Here is a 12,631-nt window from a genome sequence, read left to right on the forward strand (position 1 = left end):
TTTTCACTGGGTGCACCACTGCCTCAGTTATGCAGGCTAGACCTCCCCCACCCTCTTCTTTTTTGTGTGGAAGTAGCTGTCTCGGTGCTTTGGGATCCCACTGACCAGTTGGTACAGGTGAGACCCGCGAGCCGGCTTCTGCCAAGGGCAAGCAGTAAGGACCCCAAGCTGAGAAAACGTAACGACCAAAGTCGGCACCCACTTGTCAGAAGTAGCAAGGAGGCAAGCGTCTCAGCTTTTCCAGGGGAGGGAAGAGTGGCGACGCGACCCCCAGGAAGAAGGGACCAGGTGGTGGTCCCCCTCTTCCTCGGATGCCTACCCAGCTCACAGGGGAAGCAGGTTTGATGCTTCCGCTTGCGACAAGGGGAATGTGGATATGTTCGGCGGGAGGCAGAGTCGGAACCTATCAACTTCTACAGGCCTCGTGGGGGGGGGAGAGATGACACCGATGTGGAACCCCTAAACCCACACATCTCTGTTGCACTGATTGCACCAGTGTATTCCGGTTCGAAGGCAGTGCGTAACTGATCCCTGGACTCTCCAGGTGGCGATACAATGTTACAAGATCTCCACCCCTCTGGCACCAGCCCCCATTTGGGGCACTACCAGGGAACCCCCACAAAGTGGGAGCCATCTGACAGCAGGTAGATGAGCTTCCTGGAAATGCAGAGCACCATATTATTCTCTGTTCTTTCTACTGGTCAGCCTCGCTAGATTTGAACGATGTTTACCTGCACATACCGATACACTCAGTGAGTCAGAAACTTCCTTGATTCGCCCAGTTGGGCCAAGTAGTCAAGTGCGGGGTGCTCCCCTTCAGGTTTTGCATGGCTCCATACATAGAGTGTGGAAACAGGTGGTGCTACTGCTGCGCCAGTACACATCACATCAGTACACATCAACGTGTACCTGGGTGGCTGGTTGCTAAACAACCCCACAAGGGGTGGTTAATCAAACAGTTAGGCTAATACCAGTTTCTCTAGACCAGTTGTGCTTCCTAGTAAATCGAGAACCCTCAGCCAACACAATAGTTGGTGTTCCTGGTCAGAGAGTTTGACACGGAGGTGAGTTTGGTATGATCGCCGCAGGCTCGTTGCCTGTATGACATAGCTGTTCGCCTTCGGCAATTGCCAACCTCAGACAGGCCTTGCGGGGTGCCTCGGTTGTGACTCTGGAAACGGATACCTTCCTCGCATATTGGGGATCACACCTATTGGATGAACAAGCCCAATGGAAAATATGGCCCCTGCATTAGATTCTGGAGTGCCATATCAACTGGCTCGAACTGAAAGAAGTGTGCTTAGCACTACTTCACTTTCTATCCATAGTTCGAGACCACAGAGTCTTGCTTCGCACAGACAACACAGTGGTGGTTTCCTATAGCTACAGGGGGGAGGGCAAGATCCCCATCGTTGTCAGTCCTAGCAGAGCAAATCCTCCTTTGGTACCTGGAATACAATGTGGAGCTAGCGGCGCATCACCTTCCAGGGGCGTGAAACAGTCAAGCGGACGCCCTCTCGTGGCGGCTCCATCTCCAGAACGCGGAGTGCCAGGAACACCTTTGTCAAGCCTCTTGGACCCACATAGACCTGTACGCATTTCCTTCCTTCCCGCTATTCACCGTGTACTGGAGAATCTTCGACAGGAATGCATCTACACTTTGACGTGGGTGGAGCCTAACAGGCCAAGCAAGGTCTACTGTTGGAAATGTTAGTCGAAACACCAGGGGTGCTTCCGGACTTCCGGATATGCTGTCCCAACCGGGCGGCTCACTGCATTTGAGCCCAGTGGTGTACCACTTACACGCATCAAGACTCTCAGTTGACTCACTCAGAGTGGGCTGCCAATGTCCTGGCCAGGGCAAACAGGGATCCCACCAACACAGCCTACGCCTCGAAATGACGTGCATACACTGATTGGTGTAGTGGAAGGGAGATCCATGCCATGCCTTTGTTGGCCAGACAGCTGACCTTTCGTCTATCGTTTGAACTAAATTAACTTGTCCTTTCAATGATTGTTGGCTATAGGTCAGCCTTGTCACTCACCAATGGGATTCTCTGGGAACGAGGCTAGCCAGTTGGAGACTGTTTAATCAGAGGCCTGGATCCCGAACCAGGGAACCAACCAATTGGAACTTATCTGTTATGTTGGCCGCTCTGAGCAGACTGCCCTTTGAGCCTCTCCGATCAGCACTAATCAAGTTTCTTGCCAGAAAGCAAATTCCAGGACGCGACCCACAACATATAGTCATTCCTGTAATGACAAGGAGGCAGCACCTGAATTCCTTTTGAGGATAGTGAGATTTAACTGCTCCACAAACTGTCGCAGTCTCAGATGTACCTGCAGAAAACACAACCTTGAATGTTCTGCAGTTTGTGGTCAATGTAGAGGATCTGGATGCACAAATGTAGTTCAGATATCTGATGAAGATAGCGATGACGCTTAGCAATTACATTACTATTCATTACAGTTTGTTAAGTCAAAAATGTAGTTTATAGAGTTGAAAATGTACGTTTAAATGGTATATCATGTATATAGTATAGCAGATTTGTAGATCCAACCAAGGTGTTTCTTTCCTCTAGTTTTTCTTTTAGATTAGAGGACCATGTTGGATTTATGCAGATGAAGCTTCCGTCTACCCTGGAAACCATTTATATACATTTTTTTGTATGATACGATTTAAAATTTAAATCGTTTAATAAAATTGTATTCTGGCATCTTAAACTTAATACTTATGCCACATAAAAGAGAAGCCGGAAGAGAAGTTACATTAAATAATTATATTATCCGGTCATATTGGATTTATGCTAATTTTCATCCACCCAATCAACACATTTGGCACTCTCATACTCTCAAAGCAGTACCATTGCAACATAAATTTTTAAAATACCTCATTTAGAAGATATATCCAAATAGTTATATTTCCATGTTGTAACAAAGTGCAAAACGGCCATTTTGAATGTATGCAAATTAGGTACATTTCGGAAGCCTAGATTTTCCTAGACTTTTAGTATGTCAATCTAGATACCTTTCCGAAAAGCACTGTGAAGAAATTATTTCTGTTGCAATTTGTGACAGGTTGCCCCCCCTTTTTTTGCTAGATTGACCTGACTAATGTTACTTCTTGGTACATTTGCCACGACAAACGTATATTTGGAGTACATAAGAAAGATCGGTGTATCAAACTTTATATCACAAGCGCATAACAGTTTATAGTTGTCATTATTCATATTTTGCGGAATACAAATGTCAATATTATAATCGCCGTACCAGTCTACATGACGAAGAGATTTCATCACAGCCGTGTCTCAATACTCTTTAGAATGGATTAATGTATATTGCAGGGAATTGCGAGCGAATTATCAGCATACAAGATGCATATATGGAACTGCAATGAAATAGAATAAAGGACTGTGGTGGGAATAAGATTATAAGAAGTAGCAAATGAATAAGTACCTCTTCAAGTGTTATCATCCCATATCGAACAGAAGAGTTCCATTTCCACCCCACACATAACTCTCATCCTCATTCCAAGCATCCGAAATCAATTTGATATTTTCCACGTTTGGATAAATATAGATGTCATTGAGAGGGGCGTATAAAATTAAATTTGAGCTGGAGGGTAGGAGGCGGGTTAAGGTTACGAGTATGCAAAGAAAACTCTTATATCCTATCAAATCGAATCAAATATATTTAATGGAGTGCCATGTATTTTTTTTATATTGAAAGTGTATTATATTTGTATGGACATGAACAGAGATTTTTTTATTTCCATATATGTCACTGAATATATCATAATGGAGTAAAAGCAACAATGTGGATGAAGCTCGATTGTATATCTCAACACGTTCATTCATTTTGATTGGTTTTATTTGGATCTTTCATCTATACGGACAGACCAACGTATCATTCTCACTTTTTTCTCACCTCATGTGGTATTTACACGTAAAGCAATACAGAACCAGCTACAGGAACAACAAAGAATAACCATTTATCATGCCAATACATCAAACACTAGTATTATTGCGAACAACAATACTCACACCACTTCACAGGTCACGCCTTGCTGCCCAACAGGATATAAGTGAAGAGACACTTGCAGCTTTTGATAGGTCTGCAACAGTGAGTGCAGTCCAACCTGTTTCCCAAAGGTGAATAATCTAGTAAATGTGTTGATTATTAAACTCAGCATATAAATGGAGAAAATAAATTGGAATTAATTGATTGTAGTGGTCAACCTCTTCTTACCAAGGACATTTGACACATACATGCAGAATTATCTACCTTGATGGGACTGCTTCCCACCAAAAACTGAGTAGAAAATGAATGATACTTTCTCACATACATGTAAGGAATACATGCAGTATCTCAAGCCCTCATATGCAAAGGGTATTGGGAGTAAATGAACAGAAGGGCGAGACAGATATTCGTTATACTGATGCCAACGACACGGATTATCAAAGATATTCATCTAGATCTGAAAAAATCAAGGTTCGTTTTCAAATTCATGAAGAGCTACAAGGGAAGCTAGAAAACGTATTGCCTTTGTCTAGTATGAGTTGGAACAAGAACAGCACAAGCTAAGCCTTCAAGCCAAGCTAACAATGTTTGAAGGTCAGAATGAAGAGAACGTGTTTGAAAGCCATTCTGATATCCTCCCTGATCTGCAGAAAAAGACAGCATTGGAAACTATTGACAGGTACTATAATTTAAGTAATCTTCCACCACCAAATTATCTCACTTGTACTCATTGTTGATGTACGCCCAGCATTAATTTTAGTCCCGTCATATTTCTCAGTATTATGAAATGACAGAACAGCAGATTTATCAAAATAATGTTGCACTGCCAACTACTTCAAGGAAAGTTCACAGTTTTACTTCTATAGGTAATCAACAGTCAATAAATTAGGACTAACTGGGAAATCTATAAATCATACACTATCTAAACTGAACTGAAAGTGAGTGTGAAAGTTCCATAACTAAGATTTATTGTTAGACTAGGTATGCACAACAGATGAACGGCCGATTGCCAAACCAGAAGACAGACAATCAAAGTGCTACTTTTCAGCAACTTGAAGATAAACAAATCACCAGTCTAGTTGGGATATGTTTAATGTATATATTACATTTGCGAATCACTTTTGGGTACCAAGGGATGCATGTCACTGGAAGACGCCTGTCTATCAATATACTGAATGCTGCTGAAGCGACGTGTTCAAAAGAAACCACCACTTCGTGGGCTATAAAAGATTACCTTACCTGGAATCATGTTAGGAAAGTACCTGATAATGAATTGGTTGGGACAACTGGCTGTGTGGTATTTGTCCCATCATTACTAATTCGACAAAAACTAAGCAATGTAGGAGTGATATCTAAATATGCTGTTAAGTATAAAGGTACTTCATTGTATAATTAGCTCCTATCTGGTTCTGATTTAAACCACTCAAGCAGATGTTCAACGAAGTAAGATTCAACATTAAAGATTGTGATGCACAGAGATTTTTCAAGATAGTGATTTGGCATTGTATTACCAGCCAACAACATTCTTCTGCCAGTGTGTAACCTTGAGTGTGAATATGATGACTCATTACCCACAGCTTTGTGGATTGCAGAAATTTGAAGGATATTTCAATTGCAAGATGTTACAAGCAATCCTGGTTTGGCAGGCCAGATGATTACCATTAAAGAACCACCGATTTCAATTTCAAGTAAAAGAGCTCAACGCACACAACCTACCAAATTCCAATGGCCATACCAAGAAATCTTACAAACAATGGTGTGATTGCCCACAGTTTCCGTGACAACAAAGGTAGCAATGGCCACAACAACCAGCTGACCTGCCAGACAGACACAGGACTGAAAAGACTGAAATTACTCTAAAACACTCATATGATGATGGACAGGTCTTTTTATTGCACTATTTTCCTCTTGTTGTTGAAGTCGTACAACAAGGCATGCAATGGCTCAATACAGAAGCTGAATACATTGTAAAAGGAAAGTAAATTGCATGTGGGTAAGATTTGACAACACTCCAATTGAATTTTAATTCTCGCATTTGACTGAAAACGTGCAAACAACCGAAATGGATCTCTATCAAATCAGTAAAATGAAAAGTTCCAAATTAAAAACAGAATTTAGGTTTTCGTCGTTTATTTCAAAATCCTATTTTTGAAAACTAAATGTCGCAACCGCAGGTACAACTTCGGGAATCACATCTAAAATGTAAATTGTTATTACAATATTTCATCAGTTGATATTTACTTAGTTGTCATTAGCCACGGATCGTGGTCATTCTACTGAATGATCTAGATATGTAATGAAACACACATTTACTATGATACATATATATATATCAGGTGCGGTATATTTCATTCATACATTTTGCATGGGCTTTGAAATAACGCCAGGTGAACGCACATTAGCCATTTGGTGTGACATGCATTTGAGTTGCCATGCATGTTAGTGCTATTTCCATGTCAGCGTAAGGTTGTTAATTTTTGTTCATATTTTCCACGCGCATAGGTGGCCTTAATTTAAATTGCAGACATGAATAAAACAAACATGGCCACATCAGTCACTAGTCCACATGATACAGATGTTCTAGCTTTATTCGGCGATTTAAATACGAATGATACCGTTGTATTTGATTATAATAATCTGGCACTCAAGTAGTCGAATTTGATAGGACTACTTTAAGAGGCGCATGGTCACGGAATTAACGGCGGTGTTATTAAACTAATGTGCCTTGTGTCTTACCTAATGCATCTACTATGTTGATCGATGTAAGTAAACATGGAATGTCATAGACCAATCCTTATGCTGGGGTCACAAATTCCAAAAACAGTAAGCGATTCTGATGATTTTTTTTTCAGAAAATGTATTCATTGGAAATGGATATGTCGGTAAATACTGATAGTTTGCCATTATCCTGCCGCTATCCTGAATTATTGTGTGACCAAGATATAAATAAGTATGGACGCCAGAGGTAATTAGCTGGTACAACAAATTCCCGTACTGAGTTTATTTACCACGATTACACAGGAGAGCGATACTGTTAATTACAGGAACTTCAAACCTAAAACGATTTGAAAATACAATAAATTATATTGAGAAAAATAACAATAATTTAAATAAAAAAAAATACAATCAACTAATACTAGAGTTGCCATTCAATGAAAGCGAACAAAGGATTAGTTAAAGCACATGTCAAGAACAAAGGGGTGCATGGTCATTGAAGCACATGGCCAGAACAATAGAAACAATCTACATACCCCGTCAGTTGGTCAAATCTAACAAATTCCACTCAGTTTGGCTTGCAGGAGTTAAAACTTTCTACAGTTGAAATGAGCTGGACTCCAAACATTCGCAAACCAACTCTGGGCTGAATGGTTCAGTGGCCAGAGACGTGAAAGGACGAGATGCTTCTCAGACGAGTCCAATGATGTTACTGACCCAAACTGAATTCTTATTGCTAAGTTTCATGGGAAATATGCAAATTACTTCTAGTCACTCTGCCCTCTTCTTGGCAAATTCCATGAAAACTAATGAATTAAATTACTGAAAATACCCAAATCATATACCTTAAATAAATGGTTTAGATACATATCTACATTATCGAAAAAAGTCAGTAGAAATAATAAAAATATTACAAATTAAATTGTGCCTTCAATGGCTAACTTTTACTTAGCTCACAATTGGTTGAAAACTCGCCTACATTCATGCTAACATGTGATGTATGAGAATATGTAGCAAGTATATAAAACAAATTACGTATTCATGTGTCGATGTCAATTTAATTCCATGCCAATCATGCGGGCTACAGATACATGACAAAACTTACCACCACACGAGCGAATCAGCCATACATTTTCGAGAAAGGTGCAGAAATATTGTCACTTCTATCCCATTCGTTGAAGCATTCTCTGTATATTCGGTATATATTGGTGTAAGTGTGGCGAAATGGGAAAATTTGTTTCAACATTGCCAGAATGTTAAATGCAAGTGAACGTTGCAGATTTGTGAAAACAAATTACAGTATAATAATATATAATATCGTTGTATAATTATACTTGTCAATTGCGATGTTTGCCACATAATCTTTCAAATTGCGTTTTTTCAGCTATTTTTTTACAATGATGAACATCATAGCTGAGAAATTTACAAACATGTTCTTGTGCATTGTTTTCGCGCTCACACATGCTGGTAATCTCTGCCCGCCGAGCACGAAGTAAACGTAAATCGTTGTCAAAGTCGCCGTCATAGTTATCTATCTTACGCCACAGTGTCATGTTAAAGTGTTTATATACAGTGACATCTTCGACTAATATTTCGGAAAGCACTCTTTCCATTGGCCTCGTCATAGGTTGCCGTTCTCTTGTGGATACTTTGTTTGAATGATATATGACGTCATCAAATGTCCAACACATCATCTGTTTCAATAACACGAGAGATTCATCCATATACTCTGTTATCATGACTAAATCAAATTCTTTATCTAACTCCATCAACCCGTGATCAGAAGTCATACTAAACCAGCGTTGAACCCTGGAGTAGATTACACTATCGAGAAATTGATGATACGTACTGCTCGTTAGAAAAGTTTCCAGGGGGTTGGTGTAGTTTTGCAGTGCAAACTTTTTGTCAAAGTGTTCGAAATAAAACCGTGATTCCAACTGTTTAAATGGTAAACGAATGATAGTTACAAATTTAGCGTTTGGTATTAAACCTTTCAGCAATTTGTGGTTGTACTTGTGCATGTGATGCGCAATATAATTGTATCCTGCAAAGGTTTTGCTACATGGATATTCTGTAACGTGTACTTTATACTGAGTGATATGTAACATCATACTTGTCAGTGGGTCTGGAAGTGCAGCTGTCAGATTATGCTTAATACCATATCTGTAAAGCAAGGCACCAACTGTGCTGCCTCCTGTTTTAGAAGTTTTAACGAACACAAAATCGTTGTAGGGAGTACAATTCTTCCAGGATGGGTTCGGATAGTAGTCTTGTTCTAGCTTTGCATTCAGTGTATCATGTTTCATCAACCTGTTGACGTAAATAAAATACTTATTATGTATTAAAATAGAGATATGGAGTTTCCGGAAACTATTATACAAACATATTGGATTACATTAGACAAATTAAAATCGCATCATACAAATGATGCAAAACAAATAATTGAACATGAAACACGCATTAAAACTATAGCAGAAATACTGACAAGTCAAAAACCTTTCTGCAAACAGAAGTGGAAATAATTGAATCATGGATCGTGACTTGTGAGGTCTGAAAAACAAGCAAATTCTCTGCTTTATAAGGAGGATTACCACTTAGAACCTCACTGTGGCGATATATTCTCGTGTGCGCTAGCCTGCTTCTACTCCCACTCATCCCCGGGATTTATTTAGTCCTCTTATTTCTACATTCCCAAACCGAAAAATAATTTGTCAGGCATCGGAGAAGCTGTTAACACGTTGTCAGCAGACAATACAATTGTCCTGAAAGGTTTGGCAAAAGCCGTGGAGTATCCACTAAAATAAAATTAGTTCATCAAACTACGTGACAGCAATAAAGATGCAATAGTCACGGAAATCTACTCGATTGCTCACGGAAATGTACGACAAAAAACACAATGATTATACCACGTGAAAATGCCACGATGACACCAAAATGCCACATCACGCCCAACAGAGACAGTTTCTTAATTTATAAACTACTTGCTGATCAGGTTAGTCTACAACAAACAAACTGTACAACACAAGCACCTTATAAATAAAATCGACATGATAAAAATACTATTGCAATCAAATTTAAACTTTTCTTCTCTTTGTATATAAAGTCTAATTGTTAGCTATACAGCACCGGGTTCGTAAAAATTGCTCCAAATATTACTTAGTTGTCATTTTGCAATTTCCAGTTCATATATGACATCATAGAAAAGCACTGTACCACTTTAAGCGCTTAATTCATTAAATATTAAATAGTGTTATAATACACATAAATAACATTGGATTGCACACAAATTGTGTGAATAAGTTGTTCAGTATTCAAATTTGTGTGCAATTATTATGTACATAATGCAAAGTGATGACAGTAATCGACTATTTAATAGTCAGTTTCCTAGTACTACAGTGAGCTCCAACATTGTACCACCTACATACGAGGGAATAACATAGCATAATGTATTCCAACATCCATTTCATGTATTTTACGCTTACTGAATTATGTCAGACGAGCAATACCGACGTTTACCAGTTACCGAACAACTCATTTGAATATCAATGCTACTTGTATTGTTCTTTCTTTTGTATGTGCATTGACTGTTCTATCTACCATTCAGACTTGTCAAGAGGGACGTTTGAAGGAAATTTAAAAGCTAAATCGTAGAATCACTTGGTGTATAAATGTCATATTCCCACAAATATGTGGCAAACATGTCCCGGAAAAACAGTAGTTTGCGCTATTTAACACATTCAACCTACTATTTGAACAACAATATGGTTTTAGAAAAAAAGTATAGTAGCCAACCACTCATCAGCTGAATCCAATGTGTGACAAACCGATCAAAACAGGGAAACTTGGTACAAGTACTATTATCACGAATTATTTTTGCGAAAATGGAACTGTTTTTGTCATATTACCTCAAACTCAGCAAATAGAAGTATGCATGTAATAATGGGGAGAAACGGTGTGCATTGCCGTGTGACAACTGTCATAATGGTGATTGACAGGTCGTACTTGTTTTCAACTCTGGAAGGACAGTTGGAATCTACCAGGTGTGCTGTTATTTGAATAACCAAAGATGGTTGTGAATCACTCAGTTGCCTACGTGACACAGATGCTAGAAAGATCACATTCTTATCTGATTATGTAGAAACCCAGGTGGTGTCCCTGAACTTGGCCATTTATGCCTATAAATTGGACTGACGGACTGAGGACAGTGGGGATCCATCATTTCTACGATGTATCCTTGTGTAGCTACCGCGATATTGAGGGGCAAATGATACAGGCTTCAACTACCATTCTGTTAAGCTTGTATGAACTGCTCTGCAATCTCTTGCTTTAAATGGTGTCCTTCTGAATAACAGCGTTCTTCTGCAAGCAAGACTTCTGTATTTCGTCGTTGCTCTTTTGAAGAAGGCATTGACTGTCATTCTACATCCTGGAATTGTGAGTTATCACCAATGCACACTTCCCTGGGCATTATTCATTGTATTTAATGTATTTGCTTTATTTCTTAAGAAGTATTAAAACCAGGAGCTTTAACTCGATATTTTGGTATATATTTAATTCATTTCCAGTAATATTTTCTTGTCTAACCCATTATACCAGTGAAAGAACCCCCTGTCCAGTGTGAGTTCTGTGAGTGGCCTTGTCAATTGCAGCAAGCAGACCTTACACTGTGACAAAATATATTGCGCTTTTGGGCAGAAAACTCACTGTGAGTAATGGAAATCACACGGACATTTCATTCTAATGATTTTAGTATGTAGGACAAACCACCCAACCACTATATATTGGACATCGGAGCAATATTTTGAAAGTCCAAGTACAGAATTGGTAAACTTGATGACAGCAGTAGCGCAGGAATGCCAGTGTGATTGATCCAGACAAAACAAAAATCACAGAAAAGTAAATACGCGCAGACAAATCATTAGACTACTTGAAGTACAATTGGTGGTGACCTTGAGTGTGAAGTAATGAAAAAGCAGTGTGTGCGATGTTTATGACAGTACTGCACTTAGAGTCAAATGAACATAACACACGAACATAGACACTAGTTCAAAATCGTGGTAAAATAAACCTATCATTGCCACATACCACACTTCAATACAGGAAACATAAGAAATGTTTAATTTCTGAAATGTGAAAATATAACCCCTTGAACAGTCAATTTATTGCCTTTTATGAAACATAATTTACAGATCCTTTGTGTGTCTCGCACATCCGTTGATAAGTCCACTCAAGTGGTTATAATCTAGGAGGACTCGTGTATCGCTGGTAGATTAACATTTTCTATGTTCAGTGGAACGAATTTAGTAAAAATACTAATGTGAAGCAGTAAAACGAGGAATGGGAAAGCCAATATAAAAATGAACCCGCTCACAACGTCTGGATCGCGTTTACTCACCGCCCAGGTGTTACTAGCAGTAGTTTGAGTACATCGTGGTCACATTGGATCTGACTCTAATTTCACAGTCTGTTATATCTGTTTTACAAGTGTCAAGATACTGTTTCTTATGCTATTCATGACACAACTATTACTCACATTTCAGGTTCTGTTAGTGTGACTTGCAATGAGACGAACTTCATATATAAGCACACAATGGCAACTGTAGACCAAGTCAAAAGAACTGCCTCGCAGTGTTTAAATTTCTGCATGCCTGTAAAGTAACTAAGTATTACTTTGAGAGTAAGCACAATGTGTTTTGTATTTGAAACATAATGCTACGAAACGAATTCTGATCAGATACGTCTTTAATGGGTTATTGAGTTATAAAATGTGTCACTGATCTGCCTGAGATGCCATTTCTGTACATTCTGATCATAGTTCTGTTATGTACATTCAACAAGTCAAGACCAATAATGCCGCACATTAATATGTTAAATACAAATTGTTTTACCTGTTCGT

At 39.1% G+C, this 12,631-nt stretch overlaps 1 protein-coding gene across 1 annotated transcript; it reads right to left on the reverse strand.

Moving 5' to 3' along the window:
- Positions 1–8,119: 8,119 nt before the first annotated feature.
- On the reverse strand, positions 8,120–12,381 carry LOC102807227 (galactosylceramide sulfotransferase-like). Its single transcript, XM_085500607.1, has 3 exons — positions 12,269–12,381; positions 8,195–9,045; positions 8,120–8,148 (listed from the first exon to the last, which is right to left on the reverse strand). Exons 1-3 carry the CDS (start codon positions 12,379–12,381, stop codon positions 8,120–8,122), a joined length of 993 nt encoding a protein of 330 aa, XP_085356733.1.
- Between the last annotated feature and the right edge of the window lie 250 nt (positions 12,382–12,631).

This window comes from Saccoglossus kowalevskii, chromosome 6, assembly GCF_978046115.1.
Source record: "Saccoglossus kowalevskii chromosome 6, keSacKowa6.1, whole genome shotgun sequence".
NCBI lineage: Eukaryota > Metazoa > Hemichordata > Enteropneusta > Harrimaniidae > Saccoglossus > Saccoglossus kowalevskii.